General features: G+C 41.0%; 1 protein-coding gene and 1 long non-coding RNA gene across 3 annotated transcripts in view; one reads left to right on the top strand and one right to left on the bottom strand.

Moving 5' to 3' along the window:
• pot1 (protection of telomeres 1 homolog) overlaps positions 1 to 15722 on the top strand; it is a 280862-nt gene that overhangs the window by 152471 nt on the left and 112669 nt on the right. The window contains exon 7 of the mRNA XM_038780902.1: positions 12790 to 13080. Within this exon, the coding sequence (XP_038636830.1) occupies positions 12790 to 13080 (291 nt within the window). The remainder of the gene's footprint in view (positions 1 to 12789; positions 13081 to 15722) is intronic.
• Positions 1 to 15722, bottom strand: part of LOC119955057 — a 221798-nt gene that overhangs the window by 199925 nt on the left and 6151 nt on the right. For both annotated transcript variants that reach the window (XR_005458375.1, XR_005458376.1), the window contains exons 2-3: positions 6672 to 6759; positions 4495 to 4559 (exon numbers count right to left, since the gene is read on the bottom strand). This is a non-coding gene — a long non-coding RNA (uncharacterized LOC119955057). The remainder of the gene's footprint in view (positions 1 to 4494; positions 4560 to 6671; positions 6760 to 15722) is intronic.

Raw genomic sequence — 15722 nt, 5'->3', positions numbered from 1 at the left:
TTATATACACACATGCAAGACATACCAACACAGGGAAAAGAGGAGTGTAAAGGAAAATAGTATGAAAAGAAAAAAGGATACAAGACTCGGGTTCAGATGGATGAAGGTTGGAGGTCCTTGCTTTCCGTCTGTAATCGTTTTCACTGTAGATTCATCAGGAGCTCGAGGCTTCTCTGCAGATTTTGAAACCGGCAGGCAGGAGAGTAATTCACAGCTTCTTCTCTCAGGGTTCAGGAGCATCTCTCCTCTTCCTGGGTCCTCTGAAAACATCCCACCTGGCAGGACCCAATCGCCATTTGTCGCTGGGCTGAATATGGTCTTTGACCAATCCATTGGCCATCAGCCAACCAATTGAACTGAATCCCTCCAATCTCTCGGGTGCCAGAAAGTCTGCGTTCTTCTGTTCAAAATCTAAATTTTCATAGCACAGTGTACTATTTTGCAACTTTGAGTCCCTCACTTTCTCTGCTTGACTTAAAGATATACGTCCACTAAATATCTATGTATCAAAAATGATTCCCGTACCAGCCTCCCCGGACAGGCGCCGGAATGTGGCGACTAGGGGCTTTTCACAGTAACTTCATTGAAGCCTACTCGTGACAATAAGCGATTTTCATTTCATTTTTCATTCATGATAAAAAAGTTAAAGAAATGGGAAATAAGGGACACAACAGGAAAGGTCATTACAATAGACAAAGAGGAAATAGAAATGGGACAAAAAGTGACCCTTGGGGTATTTAGAGATAAAATTTTGGGAAGCAAAGGTGGTGCAGCTTAATCCCTAACTGTGCTTTCTAGATAAGAATGGAACCAGGGAAATGCAGACCAGCTAATTGGACAATAAAGGAGAGGCATTTCATCTGGCAACTGTGTCAAAAGTCGAGGAAGGACAGTTTACCACACAGTCACATATGTTATCCTTTGTAAATATGTGGGATTGTTTTAGGAAAGGTGAGCATGAATTTGGGAGGTGGCAGTGTGTTCAAGGTCTTTGCAGAAGAGTTTGGCGATGGGGGTGGTAGTTTGCAAGGACAGAGGGATTAAGGATGGCATTTTGGGGAAAATGGCAAGGACGGCAGATCTGAAGGAGAGTGGGGTATTCATTGAGGAGAAGGAACTGTGAACAATATCCGGTAACATGGGGGACGGGAAGGAACATGGATGGTCAGCAGTTGGGTGGGTATCTGGTTGAGGGAGCAAGAGGTGGGTCTCATTCAAATACTGAACTTGGAGAGGAGATAGAGAGAAAGTGGGAAAGATTCAGGGCTGCAGCGGCAGGGGAAATCTTGGGGGTAGTTTGGCGGGTGAGCTATTGGACAGGAGGAAGCAACTGAAGCACCAAAAATCCATGAGCTACTGTTACTTGTTGTTGAAGTCGAGAGTAAAGGAGGCAGGGGAGAGGGTTTTGAGAACACAGTTTGGGGTGGCAAAGAGAAGCCAGAAGTTCTCTTTGCATTCCAAATTGATCTTGGAATAGTGAGTAGTGTTGACAGGAGGCCTGATGATGTGTTATATGTTTCAGCCAGATCTGGCAAAGGATGGTTAAACTAGTTGTTATGATAAACGTCCAAGTCTGTGTCCCTTTTTTCTTGTCAAATGAATGTGTAACATTGGTCTGAAAAAGATGCAAGGTTCACTTGTGAGTATAGTAAAACCTTTATTTGAAATATTTTGAAGAAACACTTGAAGACATTTGGATGGTGGTGTGTAGATGTGCTGTTGGCTTTAATTTTGCTGAGGCCTCATTATTAAAACTACCATCAGGACAATTGGAATGATAATCGAAGGAATATCGTCCAGCTGCTACAAACTGAGTGCATGTGCAGAACGTATTTGATTTGCAAGAGTATTTGCTTAATCAGGAGTAGGACAAGTCAGTAGAATTTTCAATTGGAGTGGGTTAAAATAGATGTTTGATTCTTATTTTCTATTGAAACCCTGCTCCTCACCCTCGAGTGATCGGTAACCAGGCAAGTGTGATGAAGCGGGTGGGGAGGGGGAAGACTGGCCCTACATCAGGTTTTATCTCTTACTTCCTCTGCTTGATAGTTACTATGATGGCACTATTGGGAGCGGAACCTGACAGCTTGGCGTACCTTTAATGAGATCTACCCTTGTCCGGACTTCATAAGAAGCCATGTTGGAACTCCAACAAGCTGAAATAAATAGCATTCCTCTTTCTTACACACTGAAAAGTTCATTGATGACCACTTGATTATGTCTACAGGCCAGTGCAACTTTGAGAGGTGAAAGCAAGGGTCTCATCAAAGCAGTGGCAGACGAAACAGGATGAGATTGTAGGGGGTTTGTTTTGTTTGGCATGGAGTCTCTCTGCATTAAATATGTGAATTAGATAGGAAGAGATAATGTTAGCCATCTACTGCCCAAACACACAATAAAGACTTGGGGCTCGATTCTTCTGCCCCGCCCGCTGCAAGAATGCCACGGGCAAGACACGGACAATGGAGAAGTCCATTGACCTCGAGCAACATTTTCCGGACGCTGGGCAGACGCAGCCTGAGAATCCCGCTCTTGGAGTGAGACCAGAATTTGGGGAAAGGATGTGATCTCACTTTATAGTCAAGGAAAACCATGGAGTGGACTTTCAGGTGATTTCATCAGGATTCATTCCCTCTGCTACCCCCAGCACTTGTGACATCTTGCTACATGCTCTCTCGGGCCTAAGACACATAATTAAAAATAGACTGAAACCACATATTATTGCATAATCAGACATATCAACTCAGTTGGTAGCACTCTCGTCTTTTAATCAGATGGTTGTGTGTTGAAGTCTCGCTCTTGAACTTGTGCTGTAAAATCTAGGCTGACACACCAGAGGAGTGCTGCACTGCCAGCAGTGCAGTTTTTCAGATGACATATTAAAAGGACTGCTCTCATTTTCCCATACGGGGGATGTAACTGCTTGTTTTCACGATGAAGGTTATTGTAGATTTCTTCCTCTCGCTCCAGGCTAAGCAAATCTTCAAGCTTCTTTTCCCTCAAACTCTTTCTCCAACTGATTCCTACCTACAACCTGCATTCCACGCAGTGAAGGACAAAGTTAGGGTCTTCTCTGCTCAAATTGCAAGCCTGGCTAACATTTATCTCCCTTGCTCCCCAGACTTAGTGAGCTGCAACTGTCTCCGTCTGTTCCCAAACTGAAATGCTTCTATGAATAAATGCACAGATATTAAATAAAGGAACTTCTCTAACCCCAATGGCCCATCTCCATGGCAATGTGGCATTCTTGGGATGTTCCAAAATGAAATGTAAACCAATTATATTTTACCTTCAAAACCAAACATTTTCATTCTGGGACCCACATGACTAATTTATGTCCATAATTAAGTTAATGGTCCTCTCGCCAGATCCCTGATTCCACCAAGGAACTCTTGTCCACAAAGGCGCGTTTGGTTCTTTGACCTGGGGACGACATGAATAATCCAAATCCCTTATTGAAATAATTACACCATCTGTCCCTATCAGAAGCTCAAAGATGGGTCATTCATTATTTAAGTTTACTTCCTGCTAACTCTAATTTTATTAAATAAACACAGGTCACCCTTTGAAACTGTATTTACCCCTCATCTCCTTGAATGGCAATTACTTCAGGGTTGTTTATTAGTTTCTCAACCAAGTCTTTCCACTTAACGTTCAGTTTTAGTAATTAAAGTGACAGGCCTCTAAAATGCAGAACACACACATTTTGGGATAAGCTCCTCTCAGCACTACATTTCAGAAAATCTTTATTGAGTTAAGTATGCCAGGAAGTCTGGTGGTTGTGAAAGATGCTATATAAATGCAAATCTTTCAACTTTGACTTTAAAAAATTTTTTTGTGCGATTGTCTTTTTTGGGGGTCATGTATTTTTACACACCCCTACATGCAGTTTTATTGAAGTGTTTTGGTATTTGCTGCTATTTCTGCTGAGGCAGCAGATTACATTGGATCACTTAAGTCTGTGACATGACCCCAAGCTAGCATGGAGCCCACAGTCAACCTTCCAAAGAACATGAGGGCGGAAGAATTGAGTTCCAAGTATTGAAATGTGCGACCAATGTGAAATCCTTGTGTAAAGAGTTGATACAAGAGCGATTGACCTATAGTTTGATTTGTCTAAAACCCCCTCACCCTACTCACTCACACACACACACCATCATCTTCATCGTCAGCTGACTGTGCAGGAAATATTAAATGAGGACTTGAGCCAATTGAATCTGTGACATAGCTACGTCACAAACTTGTTTTTCCTTAGAAGAAGACTTGGACATACCAGTGCTGATACAATTCGTTCAAAATTATTTCTCCTCCATGTTTTTGTGGCCCCAAATATGCCCGATATGATGTTGTTGATTACATCATGACCATCGTCCAAGCACATTTACATAGGCTTTCTGTTTTCCAATCAAACACTCAATGTCACGCTGTTCCTCCAAATGTACCCCAGCTGTGTGCAGGACACTGAAGCATGAAGGAGAAAATGAGATTACTTACCATGGAGTGACCTTCATTCTTCAATGGAAAGAGCCTTCTACTGAGCGAGCCTGACTTCCATTCCCCTGTGGTATTGTAAGGCAGGCCAAATTTAATGCTCGCAGTTGGAGAATACAAATCACTGCAGTAACTAAAATTCTCCTAATTAGTCCTCCTATGGGACTGCTCTCTAATCCAGTTGCGTAAAAAAGGGTAATGAAGTCAATCTAATTTTCTTTTGAATGGAAATTAAAAATGAAAAACAATTTTGAATTATTTCTCAAGGCTAGATATTAAAGGTGCATTGTAGTGCCATCTGAAGGTTTACGTCAGAACTCTGTCGAGTTTGATCTGCACACTGAAACAGGTGGCCTTCAAAGGAGGGAATGCCATGGTTATTAAAAAAAGGTAATTGGATTAGGAATTCCTTGTTAACTGTGTGCGATAGTGAGGCTCCTTTGAGATGACCCACATGACCCACCCGGAGCCTATGGGGATGGAGTGCATGAATTTGAGCCTATCGGGTGCTAGGGTGCAAACTCGGATAGTGGGGCATCATCAGAGTAAGCTTCAAAGTCAAGGGAACTAATCCTGTGTTGGAGCTGTGTTGATCTGCAATATATAGTTCATTGTTTTAAAAAAAAACATCGTTGTTATTTAACTCCTTCGCGTCATATTACCTCACGCTACAGTACTGTGCATCCTTGTGATCTAGGGAATTCAGGAATACACAGAGCAGTGATGGCATATTATCTTGATTAGACCCCGAAGTCTCCTGCACCAAGAAATATCTGGCAAGGATGTCTCGAAGGCAAAGTGAGATCTCCTGCACAGGGGGGGATCCTTCTTGCATTGACAGAGAATTTTTAGGAAGAAACATCCTATATGAAGAGACGCTACAACAGCTAGTTGACAGCATTATATAAAGCACATAAAAATAGCTATCTGAACAATTCAAACAAAGACCTGGATTTGCACCGAATTGGGGTAACGGGAGTCTTTCAAAAAAGGTGGGGTTGGGAATTCCAGAATTCCCAACACCATTCCTAGGATTTCCAATTTTTAAGAGTGATCTTTAAGGGTGTTTATGTCAGAAGCCATAGTCACCCCTGACTTGGCGGACTCCAATTTGGGGCCCGAGTCCTCTGCAAGTGTAACGGAGTTGGGCTAGATTTTTAATTAGTCTGTATGAGGAGACCTTTTTTTGAAAGGTAAATTCAAAAGATGCTGCTCATGTACCCCATGCACCCCAAAATATCCCCACTGGCTTCCATGACATGATATGCAATCCAAGCAACATTTCTGACCCCTTCTATCTCCATGTCAAGATATGACCCCCCACAAAAAACCTATAGTCCATCTTGGCTCCCCTCCCATGCCAAGCTATGGCACTTCCATGCCCATTCACGCTGTAAAGAACCAATGAACTCTCATAATAATAACTTTTATTATTGTCACAAGTAGTCTTAAATTAACACGGCAATTAAGTTACTCCCCTAGTTGCCACATTCCAGTGCCTGTTTGGATACACAGAGGGAGAATTCAGAATGCAAGGATGGGACATGGCGATTTTGTGGGTGTGATGGGTGTCGCTGAAGGACAATTCTGTTTTTATTTTCACTTTTTATTTAAACAGCCTGGATCCTGACTTATCAGCCCATGTGGCTGCCTCCAAACGAACTCCCATGTTGGTTGGCCCAATTCTAGCCTGCCTGAACCCAGCACCCCATCGCCCCTCCACAACAATGAAAATCCTCTCTTTTGGACTCTCTTTCCCGGCGTGAGCAAGCCGAGTCGGACATTTTTCCAACCCCATACCTCCCTCGAGAATACAAATCCAGGCCCAATGGTCCAACTTGTATGAAAGCATTTCTAAAATAGACTGCACTAAAATTAACGAGAATATTAAACTGATATTTCTATTTCACTATTCTGTCATAAAACCTTTACTTAACAGAATCACACTTTGGTTTTTTTTAATGCCGCTATTTCAATTCCTCAGTTTATTAATATTAATAACCATTTAATCTCAACTGAGGTGTGTAAATGAAGTTGAGGGAAATCATCAACCACCATCTTCTTGAATGCCTGGATTGATGGCACTAGGGGCTGAATGACCTGTTCTTATGCAATATTTAACGTCACAAAGTTGTAGTTTATCATCAAGGATTAGCAGGCTCCTACAAAATAATGCATACCTTGAATATTTCACCTTGGAGTAAGTCCTCATTGCTGTAAAACATGTAACTACACTGGATCCAGTATGTTTCTTGGGAACCAAACCGCCTATAATGGAATATGAATTGAGAAAGGGCTAAAAATAATATCTGTTCGTTGCATCTTACCCTCTGCATATAATTACGACTATTGTTGATTAGTTCAATATTGAAGAGCTAGATTAATATTGCCTCTAGTCAGTATGTGACCTGTCCAAGCCTGCATCATGAGATAGGAACATATATTATCAAGTACATATGCAGCATAATTTATGACTGCACTACATAATATAATTTTTTTTTTGCAAATGAACTGGATAGGCTAAGCGCAAGGCTCCATTTGCAGCACCTACATTTTCATGTCTTCCAGGCTGTCTTTATGAGGAGATAATCACATAGCAACAAGTCTAAATTACCTTGCAAGAGCTGAAACCATGTGAACAAGGGCACATTTTCAAGATAATGTAAAAGAGTAAAACATTTTCATTCAAATTAAACTAACTTTGGTGAGTGTCACAACAGATTTACAGTCTTTCTTCTAATCTAAAGGGATTCTGAGATGGATTTTGCACCCAGCAGCGAACAAACAGCGCTAGCCATTCATTTACACTCGGTTGACCATAGACTTTCTCTGGGCTTTTGCACTGGAACCTGCTGTGATTAGAAAGCTATTTCAGCATGGCATCCTCTCCAGGAGACCTGGAGCCTGGGTGAACAACGTAAATTTCCTTAGTAATCAGATTTAAGAATCTTTAATGAAGCCAGTCAGTGTAATTAGAATAAGAATTTTGATGGCAAATCAGGTACAGAATGTAAAATAGAGGAAAAGTAAAATGGACTTACTAGAGATTAAGAAAAGGACCATTAGAAAAATTCTCTTTTTGCTTAAATGTCAATACTTTTGAAAAACAATCTCCAACAACAATTAATATCTGAAAGAATGAGTCACTACATTTTCTAAACATTATTTTTCAATGCCAAAGTGGTTAATTTATTGTGATTTATTTGTGCCATTAAAGTGATTTATTGTGTCATTAAAATTCCCTTGGAATAGTCAAGCCCTCGCCTTTTCTGTTGAGCCTCGTGGGATTATATTATGCTGAATCGCTGGGTGTATAGTGAAGCTCCTGGAGAAATAGGCAACTTGGACAGCAACTTCTTACTTCCATGTTTAACTCCGCATGTGCCCTTGCTGGAAGTTGTTGTCCGATTTGCACTTCAATAGTCCAAAGATGTGCGGGTTAGGTGGATTGGCTATGCTAAATTGCCTGTAGTGTAAGGTTAATGGGGGGATTGTTGGGTTACGGGTATACAGGTTACGTGGGTTTAAGTAGGGTGATCATTGCTCGGCACAACATCGAGGGCCGAAGGGCCTGTTCTGTGCTGTACTGTTCTAATAGCGAACATTATTAGCCTCGCTGTTATTTCTACAGCAAAATCCAACCCAATATTTTAAAAGGAAGCATGTTAGTACAAACTCATTCCACGATAAAAGTAAATACATTTGAAAACTAAAATCAGTAATGTATCCACCTTCTCGTGGTTCTCTTTTCACCTCGTCACTGTTGCTCAACAACTTTCAAGCATTTTGTAAACATCTTTTTGGGATTGATATTCAACAAATGTGTTCTTGCCTTGTACTTCAGGAATTATTCTAAATCTTAGAGGTAAATGAGCCAATCCTCAAGTGTTAATCATCAGAGTGTACCTAATCATGTATATAAATATTTCAGTGACAATTCTAAAATGCGAACATTATGACTGGCCATTTAATAAATGTGTCCATTCCACTTCCACAATTTTGATATGGAATTGCAACACTCCGTCATTCTAGCCTTGACACCCAAGCACTGTGTTTCTGGCCTTTGTTTTGTTAATGGGAACTGGCACCTTAGTGTAAGCCTAGGGCTGTATTAGTTTATACAGAATTGTAAGATAACCGTGTTCTACAGAGTAGAACCATGCCTGTCACGTGGGAGAAACCAAGGTTCTCCCCTAGCATATCGATGATCTAAGTTGGTTTTGTTTCAACTCTTTTAAGTAATTAAATCATTGAAGTATGCAATATATGAATATGCAAGCATTTAAAATTTTTAAGCTTCAGAAATCTTGAACATTAGAAATGGGTTTATATAAAGTCTGGCAGATTTTAATTACTCCAGAAACATGTGCAATTTATCGTGGTGAATAAATTAGTTCCAAGACTAAACATGGAGTAGAGCATTACAAATAGAAGCTTCTGATACCAATAGCCCTTTTGGGTTCATGCAGCTTGTGGTCATTTGCTATTGCTCATTGATTAGTGAGGGTGGCTAGGACGTTCACCATGGAATGTTTCATGCAATGACTGATCCTGTTGTCTCAGCACTGTCTCCATATTTCACACTTCTCTTGCCCACTTGACTATTTTGGCCAAATTTCAGCATGTTTTTAAAAATTGGATCCAATAACTTGATCTGAATACGAAACACAACTCCTACCTATTATATAAAACCCCCTTAATGTCTCTAAGGACAGCATAACCTGTGAGCAATGGAATAAACTCCTGATTAGGGTATTGATTGAATGAGTAAAGTATTTCTTCTGTTCTGATTTTCCTTAACAAAATCTTGAACCGTTACCAAACCCTTTAATCGAATTCCATATGTGGCAATACATGCTCTGTGATATCAGTGCGTAAAAAGAAAAGCACAGAGGCGTCTGCAGAGAAAATGAATTGAAGTTTTAACTCTTGTGAGTCCAACTTTCTCTGGATGAGGGTGATGAAAGCAGACATTATATAAAGATGTATACCCCCCCCCCCCCCCCCTCACGGTAGCACAGTAGTTAGCACTGTTGCTTCATAGCTCCAGGGTCCCAAGTTCAATTCCTGCTTGGGTCACTGTCTGTGCGGAGTCTGCACATTCTCCCCCTGTCTGTGTGGGTTTCCTCCGGGTGCTCTGGTTTCCTCCCATATGTCCTGAAACACGTGCTTGTTCGGTGAATTGGACATTCCGAATTCTCCCTCTGTGACACAAGCAGGTGCCGGAATGTGACGACTAGGGGATTTTCACAGTAACTTTATTGCAGTGTTAATGTAAGCCTACTTATGACAATCATAAAGATTATAAAGAAAAATAGGAGCTTGCATTTCTGTATTAATGATCTTATTATATTGTGTGGAGTTGTGCATCCCTGTTTGGAAGTCATTAATTACAGAGAGATACCCAGCATTTACCCCATTTCTCATGGAGAGTAATTATAGAAGCCGAAGAATTTTTACAGTGTGACACTTCCAAGCCAGTAGTGAGCACATTGAACTTTCAGGGTAGCTAGTTTTTCAGGACAGTTTGAACCTCAGAGTTCATTATTTTGAAGCAAGTTGCACAAAATTCATTGATGGCCATGGCATAATATGACGCTATTGATCACCATTTTCAAAACAGTTTCGCCAATCTTATTTAAAAGAAATATCACGAGTCATGCATTGTTTGATTCAACAAATTCTTCCCTACAATCGTGCGTATGTGATCTGCAAATTAATTTCCCATTTTAAAGAAAAGTTTCAGATTCAGAAAATTGAGGGGCATAATTTATTTCCTGTATATTCGTGGGCATTGTAGTTTCCATATATTCATCGGCATTGTGGTGGACACCGTCAATGTACAAATGCAGAAGGTTGATCTAGGATAGAATGGTACATAGCGCAATTCTTTGTTATGCAACTGGAATGGAATTGTTCACTGGAATAGTCTTTTCAGGAAGACTTGATGAAACATTGTCATGGGTTTCCATTCACCTCAATCATCTATTAATTCGAGAGTATATTACCCCGAAAATTCATGCTCAATACAAATACAATCTATGAAGCATTTTCCATTGTTGCTCTCCAGTCTGTGTCTGCCTTTATACTTAGGCGTTCAATACATGAAAGAATAACACATTTGAGAAGATGGAGCTTTTGCACATCTGCTAGAACATGTAGCAGAGGCAAGAATTAAGAAAAACATTGCATGCACCATCCGCTTGAATTTCTTCTCCCGAGTGATAGTCTTGCAGTATGTTTTTGTTGCAAACTGTTTCCCTCAAATTATGGTGAATCCTCCGCTGTTTACCATCCTCTTGTTTTGAGTAATGTCCTCCTCGCACCTTTTCAGTCTCAGAAAGGGCTGCTTGGCTGTCAGGAGATAAAAGGCTGAGTTTTTCTCCCCCCTCATTAATACTGTCTTTGTAAAATTACTTGTTGGAATTGACGTTGAACAAACTGCAGCCAAGTGCTATGTATGCCAAGACCGATTTCTGTTTTGTGCTCGGCATTAATTTAACGTGAAAGACATAAAGCTGATGAATCCATTAGCTTTGAGCCGGCCAGTTCTTGATCCGTTGTGCTAAACGTGAAAAATAGGCTCAGCGTTACATCCTGGGTGATCAACTTAAGGTAAAAGCAAACTTTCAAAATGTAGCCTTTTGTGACATTTAGTGAGTTTAAAAAAACCCTCATGAATGGAAGAATACCAAGCATTGTTGGAGAATCAGAGCACAATTTATGGTGCATGGTACAGCAAGATATTCTTTCAATAAACCTTCCCAAACTGTGCATTAGAACTGTTGGAAAGTTTGGTTGTTTCCTTTAAAATCTTATCCATCTCCATCCAAACAGTTTATTTTTTTCATTTTCCAATTGAGGGGCCAATCCACCTACCCTAATACATGTTTGGGTTGTGGGGGTGAGACCCACGCAGACACGGGGAGAATGTGCAAACGCCACACGGAGAGTGACCCGGGGCCGGGTTTGAATCCGGGTCCTCAGTGCCGTGAGGCAGCAGTGCTAACCACTGTGCCACCGTGCCGACCCTCATCCACAGTTTCAAGTGCAAAGCTTTCATTTTTTAAGACTTTGCTTTCACTAATTAACAATAACATCTTTAGAGCCACCTTTTTAATATATTTGAATGTCAATGTTTTATGCAAGGTAACTGATGCATAAAATTGATAAAATAAAATACTGATTTATTAATTGGGTTATTTTGTCGGTCTTTTTTTTAACAAGATATGACTCTGTGAGCTGTTTATCTTGCTATTTCAACCAGTGTTGCAGCGAGATATAAAAGAATGTAAAGCGTGATGTATATCATGAAGTGTATTGCCCTTTGGCACACTGTATTTCACTACCATGTATTAAGTGAAGGGAAGTTTAGAACTTCAGAAAGAAATGCTTCCGAGTATGTAGCGTTTCTCCAGCTGTTGAAGAACATTTGTCACTTACTGGCCCAGTATGTAACATGCAGCTTTGATGGCTGTATAAATGTATAGCCTTCACTTGAATGTTAATGGGACCCTCTGTGCATGTTCATGCTCTGCCCTCACATGGCCTTCTGTGCATTCACCCTCTCTGCCCATTTCGCCAACTCCCATCGATCTGCTCCAGAACTTTCTACCTGATCCCACCTCACCTGTGGAAAACCAGTCCTCTCCCATGTTTCTGACTGTGTGTATTGTACAGGGCATTATATGGTCTGAAAGAGTGGGAAAGAGATGGATTATGAATGACCTCTGCCCCTCCCCAGTTTTTGTCATTGGATGCACAGTGTCATGATAGAACAGATACTGGAGCGAAGCCAAATGAAATAAAAGGTGGGCCTTATTCACAAATAAATGGAAAAACGAAGGACAGACAATTTGCATTTATATGGAATATTTCATCAGCTCAGGATGTCCTAAAGTGCTTTACAGCCAATGAAGTCCTTCTGAAGGGCAGTCACTGTTGTAATATAGGAAAAAACAAAAGGTGATGTACTCTGAAGCAGTGTCTCATGGAAGATAAAAATTTGAAAGCTGCTTGAGAAGGAAGATTATATTAGAATAATAGTTTCAGGTGTGGTCTATCCAATCACAGTCTGCACCGTGTTACCTTGTCGTCTTCCTTCTTGAAACCTTTTGAGACGTCTTCCACCACCCATACTATTAATTTGTTCCACACACTGACCACCCAAATCACCAATGCAGTGGAGGATTCTGCAATCTGTGCCAATGGGGGTCAACTGGTCTGTCCAATTAGTAAATTAAATAAAGTAACAAAATTGACTGTGGCACTTCACTTTTTTGAATTTTATATGTATAGATACAAGAATTCAACAATGAGCTTCAAGCCATCAATGCTGCTGGTTTCTCAGCTTTGACATTTGATGGAACTCTGGGAGCGCCCCTGAAACCACGGACAAGCAGCAAATCGTATCAGTTCACTGCCAATGACCAACGCACTGTGGAGGAACTGCGCAGATGGGCAAATGCAACTATTTCTATCCACAAACCAACCGTCAAACTCTCAGAAGTTAAACCTGCCGAATACTTTGACCTGACCTGTCAACTTATCGCAAAAGCTGTAGTGGATCGCTCTGCTGTTCTGTTGAAGGTAAGGGATTTTTGAAGACATCTCTGAATGCCGTTGAAAGCAAGTATGATGTTGATGAAGCAGCACCTATTTTACACCAGCACCAGAAAGTAATGGCACTCAATTGTTAAATGAAAGTAGTGTAAAAGGTTGTGTTTAAAATTTCAAAAGAAATTCAAACTACTGGATCATTTGATAAACTCAGCAAATTACGTGAGAAGGAACTGCAGTTGAGATTGAAAATTACCCTTCATGAATCCAGGTCCACTCAATAGAATCTCCTATCTGATGGTTATGAGGTTGCTAAGTGAGATGTGTTTGGGGATTTTCACTCAGATGATTGCTGTCTGTGCTATCATTGACCCATGACTTCCTGCCACTGACCTACAATGCCAGATCTCTTAATCGCCACCCAATCCAGTGTCTGACGTGCTAACACCTGATGCCAAACAAAACATTCCTTCATATTTTAATCAATGATAGTATTGTGTGAAAGGGACAAATGGACATTTATGCCCTTCCTTTAAAATAGCAAGATAAATTTAATTGTCTCAGGCTATAAAATGTATTTTGAAGAAATAGCAATTCCTGTCTCTTGTGAGCAGAAACTTATATTTTTTACTCCTGCCCTCCCCATTTCCAACACCATAAATGTAATGCAGCTTAACTGACCTCCAAGGACCTTCCCTAACCTGACATCATGGGCCAAAATTATTTCAACATCAAACATAGTCACAAAGTCTAATTTGCGGAACAGTTATCCTTATCCTTGCCTTTGTACTTCAACTCTGAAAATAAGCAATGGTATTCTTACTGTACCTAGAATGAATTAATCAACAAGGATCAGTGGTGGTATGGTGGCACAGTGTTTAGCACTGCTGCCTCACCACATCAACGACTCGGGTTCAATTCCGGCCTCGGGTAACTGTGTCTGCATGGGTTTCCTCTGGGTCCTTCGGTTTCCTCCCACAGTCCAAAGACATGCAAGTTAGGTGGATCGGTCATATTAAATTGGCCCCTAGTGTCCAAAGATGTGCAAGATAGGTTATGGGTATGAGTCCGAATGGAGTGGTGCAGATCCGATTGGCTGAATGGCCTCCTTCTGCACTGAAGGGATTCCATGAGGAACCTAGTGCAAGGGCTTGTAATTTAAAGTCAAGTTAATATTTGTCAGATTGCTTTCAAAGCTTTTTGATTGGATAGCAACGTCCTACCATTTCCTGAGCTGTTGACCAGGGGATTTGTTTTCCTTCTGTAACAAAATCTAGTCCAGTGGTGGACAACCTGCAGCTCGAAGGCCACATGCAGCCGACCGGAGTTCTGAGTACGGCCCATAAGACATTTGTTGACTATAGCTCCATACAGGATTGCCACATTCCCATACCAGCCTCCCCGAACAGGCGCCGGAATGTGGCGACTAGGGGCTTTTCACAGTAACTTCATTTGAAGCCTACTCGTGACAATAAGCGATTTTCATTTTTTTCATTTCATTTCCATCTGTGTAGCTTTTTTCCTACCGGTATGACTGAAGTAACGCAAGGGCCAGGGTAAAAGCATGCTGATTGCACACAACATGGACTGTGAGAGTTGTGCGCTCCCGTTACATCCAAAGCGTAAATATTTATTTGTTTGTACCATTTGAAGTTGATGACAGTTGCCGATTCAGCATTTTCTATAACTTGTGAAATATTTGGCGTGTTTTAAACGTATTAAATCTTACTCACGTGGTCATGGTTCGTGAACGAGCCTGATTTCAATCTTGCGGCCCGTTAAGGTGAAGAAGGGCCATGTATGAGGCTCACGCACCAGCCTAGGTTGTCCATCACTGATCTATTTGACTTATTTTGGAAATGTGTACGCGATTGGTGAGCTAAATCTGAAAACATAGTCTTGGGTATTGATAGAGGTGAAGGATCCTGGCTTGTGGATTTGACTATAATGGTGATTTCTGCTTCCTTTCACATCTGAAACTCAATAACCGGCAATAGAAAGAGTCATTATTCTCTCCATGAATAAGAATCTTTCCCAGCTCCCTCAAATTAAAGGTACTGACAGCATAGGGTGTCTTGGCCAAGTCCATGAGGGAAATAACTGTACTGCGATGATGGAAATCTAAATGAAAAGTAAGATGTTGCAAATACTTAACAGGTCAGGCAACATTTCTGGAGAGCGAAACAACATTAATGTTTCTGGTCAGTGATTTTTCACTAGAACGATTAACCGGAAAGTTGGTCAAGCGCAACAAGAAGGTGAGGTTTGTGAGGAAATGCAGGACCCGCAATGGGGCCTGCCAAAGTAAAATGGTAAAAATAAAAATCAAGATCAGCCAACCTGCTAAAACACCTGCTCCTTCTTTGTGAAGAAGAGGGGGAATGTGGTCATTACCTGGCATTGTGGACCCTGCATCAAAGAAGTGTCTTGGAGGGCTTGAGCACCCCGCCATCGCTGTGAAGTTTGCAATTGGCTGCTCACAGGAGTCAAAGGACCATGAGCATGAAGCAGGGAGTCTGATCGCTTCTAGAGTTTCATATGTCAGGAAATGTATTAATAAGAGATTGCTGAAAGAAGGCATCTGTCAAAGCTCCAAGCTTTGCATGCAACAGGACAATTCGTAAGAATACCAAGGAACAACAATTCATGAGAAGATGGAGTATAAATTGTTG

Source organism: Scyliorhinus canicula, chromosome 20, assembly GCF_902713615.1.
Source record: "Scyliorhinus canicula chromosome 20, sScyCan1.1, whole genome shotgun sequence".
Lineage (NCBI taxonomy): Eukaryota > Metazoa > Chordata > Chondrichthyes > Carcharhiniformes > Scyliorhinidae > Scyliorhinus > Scyliorhinus canicula.
Note: the sequence above shows the minus strand (reverse complement) of the source record. Positions and strands in the feature narration are given on the sequence as shown.